The 19,331-nt window shown below is 47.4% G+C and overlaps 1 protein-coding gene across 1 annotated transcript; it reads left to right on the top strand.

Annotated features, from left to right (window-relative positions):
* The first annotated feature begins 670 nt into the window (after positions 1-670).
* CLRN3 (clarin 3) lies at positions 671-14,832 on the top strand. Its single transcript, XM_001488624.5, has 3 exons — positions 671-1,056; positions 7,885-8,064; positions 12,959-14,832. The coding sequence occupies exons 1-3, from the start codon at positions 828-830 to the stop codon at positions 13,237-13,239; spliced, it is 690 nt and encodes a 229-aa protein (XP_001488674.2). The 5' UTR covers positions 671-827; the 3' UTR covers positions 13,240-14,832.
* The last annotated feature ends 4,499 nt before the right edge of the window (positions 14,833-19,331 follow it).

Raw genomic sequence — 19,331 nt, forward strand, 5'->3', positions numbered from 1 at the left:
CTTATTATCTCAAGAAATGATCTGCTTGCCAAATGGGGGAGTTTCTCTGAGGGCCAGAAATGATCATTTATAAACTATTAGCCACCCCACAGAGAGGATGGAGAGTATGCATAAAGACCGAACGCAAGAATGTTCAGAACCGCTTCCATCAGAGTACGGAAGAGAAATAAAGATGAGACCTCTCAAGCTATCATTTAAATAACGTGCTAATATGGTCCAGTTTGAAAGGCACACCTCTCTAGTAGGATCTAAAAATAAGGAGGTGTAAACTTTTCTCTTTCCACTCCGCAGAACCTTTAGCAAAGGCTTAATCTCCTTTAGGATTTCCTTTTGGAACAATGGTTAGGATCAAGTCATTAACCAGTTAAGCAATTCCTGAGCGAGTTGGGACCCTATACTGTTGGCTGTTAGAATCAGCAACATTTTGGGGGTACAGATTCTCTGCGCCCTCACTGTTTAGGAATTCTTGTCCTGTCCTAATATCGTAGGCTGAACTTGCTTCCAAGGCACTCGACAAAGGGTTATAAACTAGTTGTGTGGTTGAGGAAGTCCCCGGAAAGACTGTGCGCACCCCTTGTTCCTGCTGGTTGACTATAACCATAGCAACCCCTTTACTCCAGACCAAAGTCCAGCTCCTGTAAATCTTTATGACTGTGTTCACGGTCCAATGTTCATTAGAATAACCCTTCCTGAGAAGAGCGAGGTTTTATATTTGACAACAAAGTATTGGACTCCATTTCTAAATACTGGACTCCAAATGATAAAGTCTAAAAATATTATAAAAGATCTTTGTTTTTTTACCTTAGGACCCTTATTTTCCTGAGAAAATGCCTACAACAGAGAAAACATTGATGTTCTTAGCAAGCTTTTTGGCAAACTTGGCATCTTTCATCGTAATTTGCTCTGTTCTTGGGACTCAAGAATGGATGAGCAGTGCAATTGCCGTTAGCGACTCTTCTTCAAATGGCAGTATTGTTATCACCTATGGACTCTTTCGTGGTGGGAGTACTCAAGACGGGAGTGCTGGACTTTTAGAACCAGACAAAGAATTTGAAGGTAAATGACAGACTAATTTGAATAAGTACCATGAGATTGAACTAAGTGGGTAGGACTCGTGTCATTCTATATTTGGGCCAAATAACCGTTCAAAAATAATTTCTTTGTAAGCTTTAAGTTGGACTGTAGATATGAACAGATTTTTTAATTTTGAAAATTACCGTATTATTACTTCAGCTTCCTCATCTATTTGTGTCAGACAACAGTCTGAATCCTTCTAGCAGAGGCTATGTTTAAATGGGACTGCCAAGTTTATGGACAAGTAAATAATTAAGTAATAATGTATAGCAGCAATATGGTATCCAACAGCCAGTGGGAACAGCATTTTTGACTGTTCTGACTGAGGATTTTTGCTTGGAGGGGCAGCTTCTGTCCAGAACTTCATCAGTGGCATCTATGCAAGGAAAGATCACAGTGAAAAATATGGTCAATTTCTTCTTCTATATCTCAAATTCATTTCTTTAACTGATTTGAATTCACATTCTTACTTCCAAAACATCTCATTGTCGTTGGACATAATATCGTTTCCATTAATTCTAGTAATAGTATATTTTACAGGAATACCTAATTTTTTTCTGATTTCTTATGTAATAGTTTCCTACTCTCAAGGTATTGAAAATAAAAATTAGTTGAGAAGTGATAAGTTGAATTTAGCTACTTATTTGACTTTTGAAGTTTGAATATATACCGTCATGTTGTCTAAATTCAAAAGCAATGTTGGTAAATTATTTAGCACCTTAAATGGACTTTGCTTTGACCAGTGTAGCACACAGGTATTATACAGGCATTTTCAGGTATTATGTAGACATTACCTCTTGACTTATAAATGCGCGTCATTTTCTAACTTATACAACATGGTATTTAGTCCTCGTGCCACGAGTAATGGTAGGAGATTGAGTCTTAGACACCAGCTCTAAGTCCTAGCTCTAGTTTGTGCCTTTATTAATAAGATGATTTCCTGAAATCTGAACAACATGGTTATAGTTCCAAGCTGTAAATTTGTCTTTGTGACGTTAGCAAAAGCAACCACTGCCTTGGTGTTTCAGCCGCATTACACACCTCCTCCAGGGCCAGCCTCAGCTTCTCAGGAAAACAAGGGATATTCGCTTTGCAGCAACTAGAAACTAAGACTTGCAAAGATTCAGTCACGCTTCAGTTATGTGAATAGCATCTTTGAAAACAAAAACTGTGCTAGTTCCTGAATATCCAGACACATTTAAAAATTTTTAAATATGAGATAACAGCGTGTGAATTTTTTTGATTTTCATACAGTGTCTGTTTGGAGCCAGTCGGTTCCAATTTGAGACAAATGGCTTCAGCGAGAGCCCTGACTACCCATATCCAGGGCAGTGCAGAAGTGGCAAGGGTACGTCAGAGTCGTGTGTAAGCAGTGTAAGCACGGTGGTGCTGAGACAGCAGGGATAACCGTGTTCAAGGACAGTCCTGAAGGCAGCAGGGCCACATAGGCCTGCAGCTCTGGGGAGCAAGGGAGGTGGAGTATCTGCATTTGCTTTGCCTGGCTTTCTACTTTTATTCTTTGTTACTGGAGACCCATGTTCCAGCTTCCTCAAGTCACTGCCCAGCCCCTGGGTGCTGTAGAAGGTAAAGCACCTCCCAGCCAGTGAAAGTGTGCACAATTGCCCTGGTGGCCATCTGCTAAGGACCCCTTGGGGCCTAAGGGGGTCTTCATTGCCGAGGATTTTGGCAACCATTGAACTTGGAACACTTGTAAACAGTTCTCTTAGATGGGAAAAGTCACATAGCTAGAACGTCTGTCTCAGCGTCCAGCCGCTGCAGGTCCATGGATGCTTTCCCTGGAAAGCAGAACTGCCACATTACAGTGAGACGTGGCTGCTTTCCTACTGGTTTCTCATGATCACACAGGACTCATTTCAGTTTCAGAAACCAACAACTGGCAGTACAATAAAATCTGTATCAATGCCCCTTTCCTGTCCAGCAGTGATGGATTGACTTTTCCATTTGAGAAGTCAACCGTGTCAGTCTCTTGGCTGGGATGAGGTCGCACTGAATATTGCACAGCTCTGCTATCCTTCTGCATAGGGTTTATCTCATTGTGCCAATTTTGGCTGTGGATTTTGAAATGAAACAGCAGTATGAAGTGATGATAGCTGATATCAATGTGCCAAAATAATTCAGTCAACAATAGGTCAATTGGTGGGGAAAATAATCAGTCACACCTGGTAAGGAGACTCTCCAGTGTGTAACTAGATGACTCGGGCAGCTCAGCCTGACCAGGAGATCTGCTAGCCTCACCTGGAAGCATCCAGTCTGCCCAGCATCCAGAGGAAAAGTACAGGTCTACCAGTGAACTACCTCACTGTGTCTACCGGTGAGCATGTTGCCTTAGCTACCCCCAAAATTTCTGGATATTTGATTTCAGTTCAAAAACCTTCCCTGGGTAGCTGCTACGTGAGTGAGCGGCTTGGATACTGAGAGGAACTACGCATAGTTCCTGGTCTTGCTGGCCTCAACATCTAGTCTTCCTAGAGAAAGACCCCCCCGCCCCCCCCCCCCCCGCCATCAGTTAAATCCAGCAGCCTGCACTAATTGCAGGGCAAAGGTGTGCGCAGGGCGCTACGAGAACCAGGGCGGTTCACCCCAGTCTGGCTCCCCAACACTGTTCACAATCTCTTTTCTTCACCTACCCCCTTTTGTTCTCAGAGAACTCAAAATTGTGCTGTTAGCCCAAGCTAAACATAATTAGGAAAGTAAATCTGCTGCAAAAATCAATTAATTGCAAGACGAACAAATGAGGTTTATTTCTCCAGAATTTACAAGAAACCCCTTCCTTATGACTCCTAGCCATCCACCCCTACTCCGTACACATCAGATAGTTTTCCTGGGGAGGAGTGACTTATCGTTTGTCCCCAAAGACGTGACCACACTGGGAGGTGTAGGGTGGGAGGGCAGAAAAAGCATTTCCCCCCAACATTCTTCTCCTCAGAAATACCGATAAATTGACCAGAGACTGGGGACAGTAGCTGGGACATCCTGGGAGAGCTCCCAGACCACATTCTGGGATCTGTGGATTTAATGAGCTCTTCCAGGGACCTACTGTGGTGCACGGGTTGAGGAGCTCCACCAGGTCAGGCTCCCTGGTGACCAGGTGCTGGAGGAAAGGGTGGAGGCAGCAACTGCCTCCCCATCCCAAAGTCATCAGCTCTCCCTCGATTTCTGAGGACTTCTGAAAACCAGAGCTAGAAGGGACAGATGGCAGGTGGCACCTGAAGGGTTAAATCTCTGTGCGGAGAGCCCGGATGTCCACATGACCCCATTTATTCACGCGGCCCCGGTGCCCCTAGCACATTTTGCCTCCCAGCTGCAGGAGTCGTGGCCTCTTTCCTGTGACCGCCAGATTCCGGCATTTAGTTCCAATTGTGAGGTGGCTTTCCTGATTCCAAAGCTTGGCCCCTAAAAGGAAGAAAAGAGAACGGAATGTAATTGCTAATTTTGTAGGCAGAGAGCAGCTGTCAGATGCTATGGAGGTTTATTGTGATTTCATCCTTGCTAACTTTCACTGAGTTTCCAGCTTTCATTGCCTGAGTTCTGAGCCAGGAGGGGGAGGGGAGATACAGCTGTCATACCTGTGTGGCAGAGAATTCAGAATGCTGAGGTATAATTTCACAATAGAGCAGCGAGAATTCAGATAAATCGTCACATTAATACATGGAAAGTATGAGATGAGTCAGTAGGCGCCGAATTGACTGCCTTTTGAAAAATCATGTCTATTACATCTTCCCAACAGTCAGAAACAAAGTTTCTCTTTTTTTTTTACTCTGAAAAAGTAGAATATTTGCCACTTGAGAATTTAACATCCATTTACGGCTGTTAATAAGTGCATAAAGCAGAAACATTCTCCAGGGCATTTCAGGTGTCTTGGCCACACGACATCTTCCCCACACTGAAATTCCTATTTTCTAATTAATCAGCCAAATTATCTCCTACTGGCTGAGGAGAGAGTTCCTTCAGTTCTCTCCTGACTCGACCCGCGCGCCTCCTTTGCGCGCACGAGGAGCAGGGGAGGGTGGAGGGGGAAGCCGTTTTTGCTGGTGGTGACTGAGTCTGGAACCATGGGCAGCATTCGACCTGCACCCCCGAACAGATGGATCTGACTTTCTGTTGTTTTTCCTGCTCTTTCTCTGGTGTCACCTTCCACTAGTTTCAAGAGGTGTGTGCTAAATTGTAGCAAAATCCCTCAACCACAGCATCTCCACAAGCCAGACAAAGAAGCAAGAGGCTCAGCCTGAGGTCAGTCCCAGCCAGGCAGCCACCCACGAGGGCAGACAGCTCCTCGGTCCCCACCCATCCCCATCCAGGCAACAGGTGGTGGCAGTCAGGTCTCCATTTTTAGTTTAACCAATGGCCTTTTAGAGTTCTTGCCTGGGATGTGTAACAAAGAGGGCTGTGCTGAGAATTTCACCGGGTCTATGGGTCCTTAACAGCAATTGAGAAAACAGCCTGGTCACCACTAGCTCAGAACAGACTGGAATGCGGGTGTTGGACTTTGCTCCCAGTCTCTGTGAGCCAGAGGCGATGAAGTCATCATCTCCCAGTCCTGGTCCTGAGTGGCTGCTTTCCCCCTCCTGTCCTCTCTGGTCTCCCATGGCTTTCAGGGCCTGTGTGGCAGTACTGACACCAGGTTCCTTTCTCCTGCACTCTTTCTTTCCTCTTGTTTTCTCTTCTGCGTGCTCTTAGGGCCACACCTCCTCTCTCCCCTCAGCTCTGAGCTCCTGGCCTCACTCCCCTCCTGCCTCCTCTGGCTGCTGGTCCAGGAGCCTCTCCTTGCCGCCTGGGCCACTCCCCACATGGCCTGCTCAATCCAGGGACCCTGGCTCACAGGCATCAGGATATTCTCACGCATGAGGATCTTGACCATAAGATCCAATACCTAGCGATGTCTGATGGCAGACTTGCCGGCCAAATCTCTTTCATGTACATTCCGTCCAATGACAGGACATTTGTCTCCCTCATAGACTACTGCTGATTTTTTAAAAAGCTGAACTGATAGAATTTAGAGGTTCAACAGTGGAGAGAGGATGGACCCTGGGGAGGTGGTATCAGATCTCATCGGCAGTGCTGTGCTGGTTCTGGCCAGCATGCTTTGAGAAGTAGAGTCGGACTAATGTTTGCAAAGCCAGGACCTGGCCAGCAGGAGCTTTGGAATCGCATCTTACAAAGAACCTTTGGGAGACGTGGCTGTTCATCACGCTGGGGTTTTATCCCTCTTCAAATATTTGGGAAGCCTGTCAGGCAGGAGAGGAGCAAGTGGATTCCGTGTTGCTCCAAAGGGAGCATAAGGACCCTGGGCAAAAGTCATAGAGGCGCAGATTAGAACCAACACAATGAAGAATTTTGAAATAATTAAGGTCCCACAGGGATGGAAGGGATGGCCTTGCAAAGAGAGGGCCCCTGGCTGCCAGGACACAGTTCCACAGGAGGCTTGGTAAGAAACCTTCCAGGGCCTTTCTGGTTTCTGTTCTTTAAAGCTGCTCTGGGGTGAGGATGTGAGTGGCTCCCCACTGTCTCCCTGGGGCCTGAGAAACAGGAATGGAAAGAGGGAACCTTTAACTTTTTCTTGCCCACCCCCATCATGGTCCTCATACCTTGCAATTCCCCACAACTTTGTTAGTATATTACTATGGACTCTGAAATCTTTTTCCCAGATTATCTTCTTTATATCACTGTGACTTTCACAGAACACCTCGGCAAACACTTTATTTAATGTGGCGGCAATTTCCTAAGGGCTTACAACACACTGGTGGCCCTTGGAGATGTTTTATACATATGTGGCTAGATTTACCCATCAGTGTGGGGACAGCAGGCCTCTGATGTCTGTCTATTTTGTGATGTAAAAAAGGAGTAAGTAGAGGAAACCAGCGCATGGGAGGATGTCTGGTGGTGGTTCAAAACAGGATGGCAAAAGCAGGAACTGATGGCTAACGGCCCAGGGCATCTGTGTTTCACTTTACACAAGTGCATATCCATGTCTGGAGCACCTTTGCACTTAAGAAACACGCAAATTTTTTTTTTAATGCTGTTAGAGTGCAGAGAAATTTAGCTTAGAAAAAAATCTGATGATTTACCCAAGCGTCTGATGGTTTCCAGCATTTGAGCCACATGGGCATTGGATCCTCTCTGGCTCCAGGGAAGGTGAGCCAGGAAGTGTGGCAGATGCCTCAGTTTGTACACACAGAAGTCACTTTCCTATCTCCAGGGCCAGCCTTCAGCTCCCACCTTCCCGGTCACCTCCGTGAGCCCTACGCCCCCTGGCCTTCTCTGTAACGAACACCCCTTGCTCTCTGGCTCCCTTCAGAGATCTCAGGATTGACCGGATCCTCGCTGTCACAGGTTTTCAGGGCGGCCCACCCTGTGAGTGTCTCCAAGTGGAAGCAGAGTTGGTGCTCAGAGCAGAGGACACCGACTCTGATGAAATTGTGATACTGCCCGCTGGCGAGTGTCTGAGGCCAGAGTGTACGATGGGAAGATTGTCCAGCTGGCAGCAGCTTATTGAGGAGGGCATGCTCTTTCCTAGGGGACTTTAAAATGGGGATAGACATCCAGTGATCCACAGTGATGCAGTTACACTCACTCAACCTCAGATTCAACAACTGGTCTAAGTGAGGAATGAAGCTCCTGAGTCCTGGTCCCTCCTGTTCTTGCACGCCTGAGAGATGCCTTCTGGCAACTTCTACCCAAACTCCTATGCGGATAAGATGTGGAGGGAGGCTGGGTTGTGTGTGGAGCAGCCCTCGGATCTAGGGTCAGTATTTGCATTTTGTACTATGCACTTACCAAACGTTGTTTTAGTTCTAGAGGTATTGAAAAATTCTTCTCAAAAAACTCTGCATGTGTTGGTTATCGTGTTCCTGATCCTCAGTTTGGTCACTTCGCTGCTGAGTTGTGGATTTACCCTCTACAACAGCATCAGCAACCCCTACCAGACGTTCCTGGGACCAGTGGGGGTGTACACGTGGAGCGGACTCAGCGGTGAGTGAGTGTCCCGGAGCTCTGCCCAGAGGCCCGTTCTCTCTGTCTCTACCTCTCTGCCTCTCTCTCTTGCACATGAAACACACACAACCACAGCGGAACCCGGGAAGTCAGGAGGACCTACCAGGTGCCGAGGCATGTGCTGAGGGCTGGGATTTCCTTTCGTAAATGTACAGCATTTATTAAGCATATTTGGAAATAAAATTCTGTTTTAAATTCACTGATGAGAGGTGAGGAGTAAAGTGAGGAGGGGACGTTAGGTTTTAAAATACATAATATACGCCAGTCTCTGCTTTTGAGTATCTTTGGTTGAATGTAGGGAGTTCCACCAAATGCACGTCAATCAACAGAATAGTCCCCGGGCTCCTGCTTTGTGCTTAACTCCAAATTAGCCTCCATGTGACGTATAGAAGTACGCGCACACACGCACACACATACACACATGTGCACACACTTATTTACTCTCCTTCTCTCCTCCATTCAACAACCATCAACTTGGGCTGAAACCTAACACAACACGTTTGTATCATTGTGCTACAGAGAATCACAAAGGATGTCATTTAGGAGAATCTTGGGTCAACGCCCTTCTCGTGGGTGACCTGTGAGCCCGGGCTGCTGCTGTGTGGTGTGGCTAGGTTATTTTATTTGTTGTTGGGCGAGGTGTTGGGGTGGGGATGGAGCCCAGATGGGAAGTGGCTTACAGCTTTGAGTCACGGTATTTCTGCCTCTCACTGGGTCTCAATGAGGCTCAGCCACATGTGCCCAGAGGTGTGGTGAAGTGAGTGCCTCTTTGCCCCTGCCAGGCAGCCGGGTTTCCCCTGCGCTTTCCCTCTCTCCATCACGAAAACTTGATCTCAAGAAAGGATCTGCAGCTCATCCTACTAGTGGGATGACTCTGGAGGTGGCTTCACATAAGTTCCAGATACGGCAATTTAACACAGTGCAGAAACTTTCAAGCACAGGAAAGGTGCTGTGGAAATCAGGCAGCCTTGGAGGGGAGACTCTGGGCAGCTTCCTGCTGTCCTCTGTGAGAGGCCAGCCTCACGCTAGCCCAGAGCCGGTGGCTGGAAGAGGCCCCCGTGTCTCTATGCCGTGGCTATCAGCAGTGGTGTGCTGGAAAATGTGAACAACTGGTTCTAGGAGGAGGGGAGCCCTGACTGTAGCACTGGCTGATGCGAGTGGTGTAGACATTTCCACTATGGCTGTTTTCATGCTAGTTGTTGAGGAGATGTGTGAACGGGCCCCAGCACAGTGTGGATCCGAGGGAGAGCCATGCAACTCACTGGTCAAACAGGGATGCTTTTAAAAATGAGATTCGTAATCGTTAATCCAGGACAACAGATGGAAACTGGGACTGTCCTGGGCAAACTTGCGTGTATGGCCACATTGCATACCTCAGCTCTGAGGATCTGGGCTCAGGCTGGTTTGGCCGCATTCACACATGGTTAGCCTTTTCCTTTCTCTCTGTGCCTTTGTTACTTGCTGGTAAAAAACAAACAGATCCCCCAATTTAATGGACATCCACTGTGGGCCAGGAAGACAGCCCTGTGGGATGACTATTTCTGCTTCCTGTCTCCCAGTGGAGCTGAGTGTGGGAAGGCTAGAAGACTAGGTTGCAAACTCAGATGCCCTTACCCAAATGCCATGTTTCCTTCGCCCAAGCTGTTTCTAGGATTATAATTCACTTCAGTCAAGCAAACAAAAGGTGAGACTCACTGGCACTCATTGCCAGGGTAAAAAATAGAGTATTTTAATTTTTTCTCTTGTAATTAAGAAGCTAAGGGGAGCAGTGGCTTCAGGTACAGCTGGATCCAGGGTCTCAGCCCTTGCTATCAGAACTGTGTTTCCCCCTAGCGCTCTGTCTCTAGATTTCCCCAGTGTTTCCTCTGTCACCAAACAGCCCAGCTGGTCCTCTTGAAGGCAAGATGGCTGCCAGCCAGTCATGGCTCATGGCTGACGGCAGCAACCCCAGGAGAAAAGACTTCTGTTTTTGCCCAAATCTGACTCTCCCTGGAATTGCTGTTCCCCATCCCTGGAGCAATCTCCCTGGCCGACAGGGTTGAATCCACTGATTGACCCACCGATTGGCTGAGGACACCTACCCACCTTGGAGCTGGGCGAGGGGATTCCGAGAGGAAAATCAGGCACTAGGACCAGGGAGGAGGGCTGGAGGTGGGGCCCTGGAACAAAATCGTCTACTATGTTCACAGGATCAGAGTTCAAAGCCCATCCCTTCTTCTAGGCAAAAGGGACAGCCTGTTTTCCACAAAGTGGAGCTTCTGGTCTCTTTTCCGCCACAGTTGAGTATAAGCTGACTTTGCACAAGGCCGAGGCCGATGCATGTTTATGGAGGAAAACATGAGAAAAAGGGGCCGGCAGCATTTGCCCCAATCCTCACCTACTTCTAACAACAAAGAATTGTTTGACAAGGAGAGAGTTCATGCCACATTCCTTTCCTGGCTCGGGGCAAGTTCTAACACAGAGAGAGGCCTTAGGTGGGCGGAAAAACAATCGGAGACATTGATGTGTAAGGAGGAGGTTTGCTTCTGACAGGGGTCGAGGAAGGTCTTTGTTCAGCGTTTGGCTTTGCATCCAGCCTCCCCTGAAAGCCCCTCACGGCCTCTTGATCCCAGCGCAGTGACAGGCGGGACTTCTGCCCTGGGTTTGCCTCTGGGGTCACCTGATTTTCTTCACAGGAGCCTCGAGGGTTGGAGAACTTAGTGAAAATTCAGTTTGTGCAAGGCTCGGCCCACAGGAAGGTTTTGTGCACGAAGATGCTGTTGACATATCGAGGCAGGAGAGCAGGGGTCGGGCTGACTTCCGGGGTCCTGGAGCCAGAGGGAAGTGCCACAAACGCCTGTCCAGGCTGGCTTTGAAGAACCTCTCCTTGGCTACCGGGAAGAAGAGGAAGTGGGTTTCCTAGCTTGTTTCTGAAGGAGCAGGAGTCATTCTGGTTTGAGGAGAAGGCAGCGTCACTTCCCGGCTCCTGCGCCCTCTGACCCCGGCCTGCCCTTTGTACCACACCCGCCTGGTGTGGCCCGACTGTGACCGCAGGGGAGATAATTGCAGACTGAGAGAATGGTGGAGCCAGAGAGAACTTTGCTGACTATCTGCTCCAACACACTTGTTCCTGAGGACACCAGAGAGCGGAAAGTGATGGGGCAGAGCACGGTCACACAGTTTGATAATGACAGACCAGGACGAGAAGCCAGCATCCTGAGCCTTTGGGGGCTCCTCCTTCTACCATGGGGCCACCTCCAGTGCCCTCTCTTCCTAAAGGGGCTCAGGTCAGCATTTGTGTCCGCGTGGTAGCCCCTCCCAATTCAAATCAAAGCCATGGGCATGCCACTTTAGAAAATGTATTGAACCCTGTGTTCCTCCTGCCCCTTTATGACTAAGCTTTTCTAAGAAACTTCACAAGAGCATAATGAAGGATAATTAAGAGGTGTGAGATGCACAGAGCATCAGAGGAGGGGGTTTTATACGTACAAATTATTAAGAAATAAAACCATTACGTTGAGGATGAAAGTCTGTCATCAAGGACAGTTAGAGCATTCTCCTCACGCTAAAGCCCTGTAATTAGGGCCTTTTAGAGGGCTGTTTGGAAAAGTTCCCTGGGTGTGGGTTATAGCCAGGACATGGTTGTCGCCAAAATGTCCGTCTAGAGCTGGGTAAATCTCAGCAGACGAAGAGTCACACGGCGGGTGTCCCGAAGGACTTCCCTCCCCAGGATTCCCAGATGGCAGGGTCAGGCCCCGATGTCGCTGGATGGCTCACCTGCCACATCGAGAGTCCGGGAGCATTCGCATCCTTACCCTCCACCCCCTCCTTTTTAAACAGCTTTATTGAGGTGTGATTGACATGCCATACAATTCACCCTTTTAAAGTGTCCAATTCCAGGCTTTTAGTATGTTCACAGATACATGCAACCATCACTGCGGTTTTAGAATATTTTCAACACCTGAAGTAGAAACGCCTTGCCCTTTAGCTGTCAGCCCCGTCCCACTCACAGCCCTAAGCAACGAGGAACCTACCTTCTCTGTTCTTCTGGTCCCCTTGGGAAGATGAGGAATAAGGTTTGGAGAAAAACAAGTCGCCCGCGGCCGCATGGCTTGAGCCCTGGAGCCCTGCTCTCTCTGACTCCAGAACTGTTCTTTACACCACGACAGCTTTCCAAAGTCAATACCAAGGCATGTTCTCCAGCGGAGGACATTGTGAAGAACAAAAAAAGGGAAGATAGAAAAATTTTTTAATTCTCTTATAAATTGAGTTTAGTAAGGAAATCCTTCCTGATCAAATAGTGTTCTCCATCATGTGTAAAGTGAAATTCCAGCTCCTGAGCTGGCAGGGTGGGCTCCATCCTCTGTGTCTGGTGGTAAGGACCCATGGGGCCACCCTCCCTCAGCTGGACTTGTCTCTCACAGTCCCAGATGCTCTAAACTCACCATCCATCATGCATCTTTATTTAGGCTGGCTCTTCTCTTTGAAAGGCTGTTGTCCTTCCTCAGCCTCTCTGGTCTTTTTCATGCATTCAGGTCTCACTAGACAGTTTCCCTATTGACTCTCCTGTTCAGCCATTCATTCAGCACACCTGATATGTACAGTGCCCTAGGAAGTGGGCTATGCGATATTTTAGTTGCACAGCAACTCCTTCTGCAAGGATTGGGGCCAGAATGTTTGCTCCTGGTCATATACTGCCCTGCACCATCTGGTGTTTCATGCCTGGCATCTGCTCTTGTCTTACCTTTCTTTCACATTCTCCCCATTTCCTAAAAGAGTGTAAGCCCCAGTGTAGATTTGCAGTAAATGCCCTTACAGTACATGTTTGGTAAAGAAAAAAAGTGACGTTAAAAATGTATCACCGTATCATTTACAAACTTACCCTTCTTTTCAGCATCCTTAACTTTCGTGACCATGATGCTGTTTGTGGGGAACATACAAGCCAAACATCTCTCGCAAGAGCTGATTGAGGCACTCTACTCGTCCTATCCAAGATCCACTCACAAAGGAGTAACTCACCGTTATGGATATTCATTTTGGCTCATGCTGCTCATCATTCTTCTAAATATAGTCGCCGTGGTCATCATCATTTTCTACCAGAGGGCCAGATACCAGCGGAAGCAGGAGCAGAAAAAGCCGATGGAATATGCTCCAAGAGATGGGATTTTATTCTGAATTCTGTATTATGCTGTTGTGTCAGTAGGTCTGTTCTGTTGTACCTCAGCTCCCCAAGCAGTAACTGGCCCGCTCGTCTAACAATCAGCGTGGGAAAGTGTGGTCCCAATTGACTGTCATTTTGTGATAGTTTTGTATCTCATGACCTATGTTCTTCGTAAATGATCTGCCCTTGTAAAGTTCTTTCCATGAGGGCAAGGAAGGTGAAAGGAAAGCTCTTCAGTCCATGTAGTGTTCCAAGTGGAGTGATGAGGAGCCTATGGGTCCTTCCGGCCCGGTCTCACTGTCTGAAATAATAAAAGTTTATGTTACATACTTTAACACCTATGGTCTCATTTTCCTCAGGAGGGACCAGGTATCTTTATTCCACATTATAAATGAAGACAGAGGGATTCAGAAATCATCTTTCCAGGACCAGGGGTTGGAGGCAAAGGTGAGACTTTGGGGTGAATGACCTGGTCCTCTGGACTCCTGGTTGCTGACATAACTCAAACCCAGTGGTGGGTGGTAGTGTGGATAAGTGGCCCTCAAACCCATTTTTGAGGTTCTAAGGTAGACGCTTGTGTGGAAGAGATTAGGAAGTGAAAATATCGAGGAAAGATAAAAATTATAAGCCTGCAGTTTATATGCTAAAGAGGCTAAAGGTTTTTTTGGTTTAAAGGGATTGTGGTGAATTCAGTCAAAATGGAAATGTAACATTGCAAGAAGTTCTAGCAACCACCCCACAAACCAACTCTTTGCTTAGTCACTACGGTGTAGACAGAAGTCTATCACCCAGCAGGAGAATCGTGCCCAACCAGAGGCCGAGAAGGAAAGGGGGTGAGCACATGGCTTGCAGGATTCCCGGAGTCAAGGCCAGGGCAGACACAGAGCACAGGTGTGGATTGCCCTCTAAAAACAGGTGGGTGAAACTGGTTCATGGTCCCATGAGAAGACAACGGGCAACCAGGAAAATTTAAAAAGGCACCAGAATGGATTTGACCTACTTTGCCTGTAGGATATTCTTCTAGACAGTCACTTTCAGGATCTTTTGCTCTTGAATACCCCACAAATCAGCTGGTTTGAACATTGACAAGATTCTGAAATAATCACCTTCCACGTCTTGATGGAACCAAAGCCAAACAGAGCAGAATTCCCTCAGTGTAATTCACAAAGCAAAGGCTCTTTAGACAGAAAAATCCTTTATGAAGCTATCAGGGATTAATGACCTTCTTACCTATTATTTTTTAAGAATTTGTCTTAGAAAGAATATTTTCCTTCAAGAAGCACGTCTTGAATCCCTGTGACGTGCTTAGCACCGTGCTAACCCAGGGACCTGCCCCCATGGAGCTTACTGCGAAGCAGCCAAGACAGACATTAATAAGCAGCCACTAAATTCCATGTCAAACAGGTACTTAGTCACAAAATTGTGCTCATTCTTTGAAAGGACAGTTCTCTATAAGCTCCCACCCCAAAGTCGTACTAAGTCCGGGTTACTCCAATAAATTAACTTACTGCAAAACTTTGAACATATTAAAATTCTGATTATCAACAGTGAAAATTTTCTAAATTCTCTGAAGCCAGAAACATTTATGTTCCTTGAAGGTTTGAACTTTATATCAGGTTTTGCTAATGTGGACAGGTAATGAAGAGGAAACAGATACAGGTAACAAATCCATGCGAATGATGGCTGAACAGGTGGGCGCTGGCATCATGTGTTGGTGCAGAGGATGCCGTGGGATGTGAGGACCACATGCATTCATCTCAGCAGCTGAGCAGAGCTTGGTTTATTTAGGGGACAAACTATCTTAATCCTTATATCACAGAGGGCCTTTAAGGAAGCATTGAAAATATAGGAATCCAGTAAATGGAACTACGTTTCACAGTTCGGGAGATGAAGAGAACGGCTCCATTGTTATGTCTGAAGGCAGAAGGTAATGAAACTACGTGTGTGTATTCAGTGGAAATCTTGTTAAGGAAGAGCAACACTTTAGACTGTTCACAAATGCAGACGGTGCTGAAGGGCCCAGCTGGGCCTCTCAGCCCCAGCCTGCAAAGCGGGCTTTTTGGCGAATGTTGTGGTGCAATGAGGGTGACTGACTTGTTTTTCAAGGAAAAAAACGCCGTTGCAGGGCAATTTGCTGTTCTAAACTACTTAATCGATGTGCATTACATTTGTTGTAATGGAACCACCTGAAACACTATTTTGAAGGTCCAAACTCGTCTACAGAATTAGAACGTTTCAGGGATCATGATATGACCCCCAAATTAGCCCATGTGGTCCCTGGGTGACAAGGTTCATCCGTATTTGCAAAATAAAGAAATCATATAAAATATCGTGCTCTTCAATTTTGTAAGAACCCAGGGTCGCTGATGATAATTTTAGGGAAATTAATACTTTATACTCATGTCAAAGGGATCGGGCCCCCCTCAAAGAGCTGATGTTTGCAGAGCGCCGTGGGAGATAGGTAACCTCAGGTGAGCTCTCCCATCATCATTAGAATGTTCTTTGATCGTCTCGTGAGACCCTGTGGATTAGGCAGGGCAGGAGGAGTTGTCTCCTTGGATATGATACTTCCCAGGGTCTAAATAGCGACCCTCCAGCCGGCCCCACGTGCCTGTGCAGTATCGATACCCGTGTATGTGGCGTGTGGTCATACATGTACACGTACCGTATCAGCAGCCTCCTGCCTCCTGAGGCTGCTGGGCCTCTTGGCAGCCCTTGGAACCTGCAGATTCTGCAAAGGGCAGGCAGGTGCCCAGCACAGTTCTAGAGCAGGCTCTCCGTCCACCTGCCCAGCATCTGCTTAGCGCCCACCCAGTGCCCATCTTTCTCTTTCGCTCAAACCAGCCATTGAGTGCAGACTTGAAGCCAGGTTCTTAATTGCCTAATCCGATGTTTCTCTACACCCTGGACAAGGATGCCAGCACGGCCTGTGTGGGACAAGATGGCTCAGAGTCAGGAGCCTGTCTGATTCTGAAATTCCAGCTTGGAGAGAGGCTGGGGCGCCTTGGTCCCTGAGCCCTTCTTGGGCATTCCTGACCCCGGCACCCAGAGCCCCCAGGGTCCTCAGGCAGGTAAGTCCTTCAGCTAGGGGTGTGGAGGGCTGAGGCCTCCATAATATCAGGGGGGTGGTCTGGCCTCTGGTCCTTCTTCCCTGTCCTTACCTCCCAAGCACCCCCCCCCCCACCCAGGACATGGGGACACAGCTGGAGGCTCGATTTGCAGACTGCTCTAGCATCTCATAGCCAGAGATGAGACGTGAGAGGCCAGCAAAGTCCCTGCCCCTCTCTGAGCTTCTGTTTTCTCATGACTGAAAAATACATGATAAATAATAGAAACAACAGGGTACCACTGAGCAGAGAAAGTTCTAGAGAGTCAGGCAGTCTGGCATGGGGAAGCTACTTAATCTGAGTCTCAGTAAACCTCATTCTAATCATCTGTGAAATGGGATAACAGTAGCAGGTTTCGCTCCCTCTCAGGGTTGTGAGAATGAACCCTGACAAAGTGTGTAAAGGGCCCCTGGCCCTTGAGGATGGATGGCCCTCTCCCTCCCTCTCAGAACCGTGAGTATGGAAAAACTGTAAAGGTGAGACCAACACGCCCCCTTAGCTACTGCAGGCCACATTCCTTCTTTTGGTTATAAAGGAGCAAGCAACAAACAAAAGCTTAAGCCCAGGGAGGGTAATAAACTCGCCCACGCATCCAAAGGTGGCAGGTGGCAAAGCAGGACTATAAACAGGTCTCCGGGCCCTTGTTCTTTTGACCTATGTTTGATTCAGTTCCACGAACACGTGCATGCATCAGGCTGACGGTGATGGCGCAGGGACAAAGGACCAAAGGTCCCTGCTCTGGGAGCTCCGTACTGGACAGGAAGTGTGGCCTTCCTGGTGTGTCCCCTAGGGTTTAGGACCACATTTCACTGTATTTGTGGGTCTCACAGTGAATCTCATTCACAGAGAACAAAGAGGAGCACCTCCCACAGGCAAAGACACCTCATCTGTTTCAAATAAATCCTCACCTGGGCTTGGGTGCTAACCTGAGCCGGAGAGGGTGGGTCTCCCCAACATGACCCTCCCACACCCAGAGGAGGCAGCAGATCCCGAAGGACTTTGTGCTCCTTAAAATAGAAAGCGAGGCCTGGGTTACTCATGGTGACCAGCGTCACTGGTTTACTGAAGCTGCATGCAAGGAGGAACTGAGATACGTGGCATGTTTGTGAAACATTAGATGCCCTGAGCAAGGTTGCATGGAAGGATGTCGCAGGTTCTGTCCATGCTCCTCCTGCTCTTCCTGCCATGTGTTCTTGGGCCACCAAAGACTGAAAAATAATCACAGCATCAGAATTTCAGACATCGCCCTAGTTCCAAAATAATGCATTTGTATTTGTGACAGGCTTCAGACCACAAAAGTTTCATTTTTAACATGTTTACATGTTTAGTGAAAAAAGAAAAATTTGGATAGAAATAGATTGTATTTTATGACTACTAGTTTTAGCCAAACTGCTTTAAAAATGAACACTCCTCCTACCTCCCACCTCCCCCCGTCTCCAGGAGGAGTAGATTTTTCATTTTTAACCGTGAGCCTTTGTGGACTTCCTCATTCATCTGCTTATCTTGAAGCATACGACTTCAACAAAATGTCCGACTTGTAAATCACTCTTCTGGAAGGGGAGTTCTGCTTTTCTAACTCAGGGCTCAGGAACAGTGGAGCCCACGGCGGGTCTTCCAAGATAGAGGGCAGCGGGCGAGGCGTGGTCCTCACAGCTTTATCAGCAGTGGGGACACAACAACGTCGCTGTCTCTCAGGGTGTGCTTCCCCTAAATGCTGTACAGGTGAAACTTCGTTGAATCCTCACGGCAAAAGAGTGTGTTGGTTGCTAATTAACCCTGTTTTATAGATGAGTGACTGAGGCTTAGACTGATGTGTGGCGTGTCCACCATGCCCCAGCCAGGGAGAGGCCGAGTGGAGATGCCGCACAGACCTTCTGCCCACATCTCCTGAGAAGCACGTGGCTGGGCCCACAATCTGACAGTGGCTCCAGGTGCGTATATAAAAGGGTTGTAAAAAGTCTCAAGTACGCATCCCAGCACTAGACCTTGGCCTCCACTGCGCATCCCCCAGGCATGTGGCTTTTGGAGTTAACAGTTTGCTGGATTCTTGAAGTATTTCATCAGGTAATCATTCACCCTTTGATTAAAAATTTAACCGTTTTCGCCAGACACTACACACTGCATCTTAAGTTTATGCACTTCAGATAGACTGTCCTCTTCTTGGTGGCTCCATCACAATCATAAGTGGGGATTAAGTATTCTATTGAAGGCAGGCGGTGCAGTGCAGAAAGCAGATGCTTGCGTGTCAAGAGACTTAGGTTTTAGCAAGTACTCATTGAACAAGTATTGACGTAGCACCTAATATATTTAATGCACGAGGCAGGAGCTGGGAACCCAGTAATGTGCATGGTGAATGTGGTGGTACGGCTGGACAGACAGATGTTGAATCTATCATGACGAGGTGCTTTTGAAGCAGAACTACTGGGTGCTATGGAAAATCCCAAAGGAGAACCTGAACGAATTGGGAAGGCGTGAGAAAGACATGGCCCTAGCTCCACCCCAGACTCTGTGACCTCAAGCAAGGACTGCAGTAGGCTTTAGAGGGGCTCTGTTTCAACCCACCACCCATGCGGAGGAAGGGGAAACTCAAACACCCTGAGCTGTAGCACAGCTTTCTTGTATCTACTTCTTCATTTGAAAAATAAAATAAATAATAGGGTGGAAGAAGATTTAGTTCTTTTTTTTCCTTCATCTCATAGACTTTATTTTTTGGTGAGGAAGATTATCACTGAGCTAACATCTGTGCTAATCTTCCTCTATTTTGCATGTGGGATGCTGCCACAGCATGGCTTGACAAGCAGTGTGTGGGTCCACGTCTGGGATCCAAAGCTGCGAACCCCGGGCCACTGAAGTGGAGTGTGTGAACTTAACCACTACACCACTGGGCTGGCCCCTCATAGACTTTATTTTTTAAAGAAACATTTACACAAACACCAAATACAAACAAATCAAAGTTCCAAGTATGCAGGATGCATATAATAAGTGTTTTCCAGGAAACA

This window comes from Equus caballus, chromosome 1 (genome assembly GCF_041296265.1).
Source record: "Equus caballus isolate H_3958 breed thoroughbred chromosome 1, TB-T2T, whole genome shotgun sequence".
NCBI lineage: Eukaryota > Metazoa > Chordata > Mammalia > Perissodactyla > Equidae > Equus > Equus caballus.

Bases quoted from the DNA above. Each gene is read 5' to 3' on its own strand.
- CLRN3 (XM_001488624.5), top strand. From the start codon at position 828: ATGCCTACAACAGAGAAAACATTGATGTTCTTAGCAAGCTTTTTGGCA. The intron at 1,057-7,884 runs GTAAATGACAGA...ACGTTGTTTTAG, and splicing joins ACCAGACAAAGAATTTGAAG to TTCTAGAGGTATTGAAAAAT. The intron at 8,065-12,958 runs GTGAGTGAGTGT...CCTTCTTTTCAG, and splicing joins CACGTGGAGCGGACTCAGCG to CATCCTTAACTTTCGTGACC.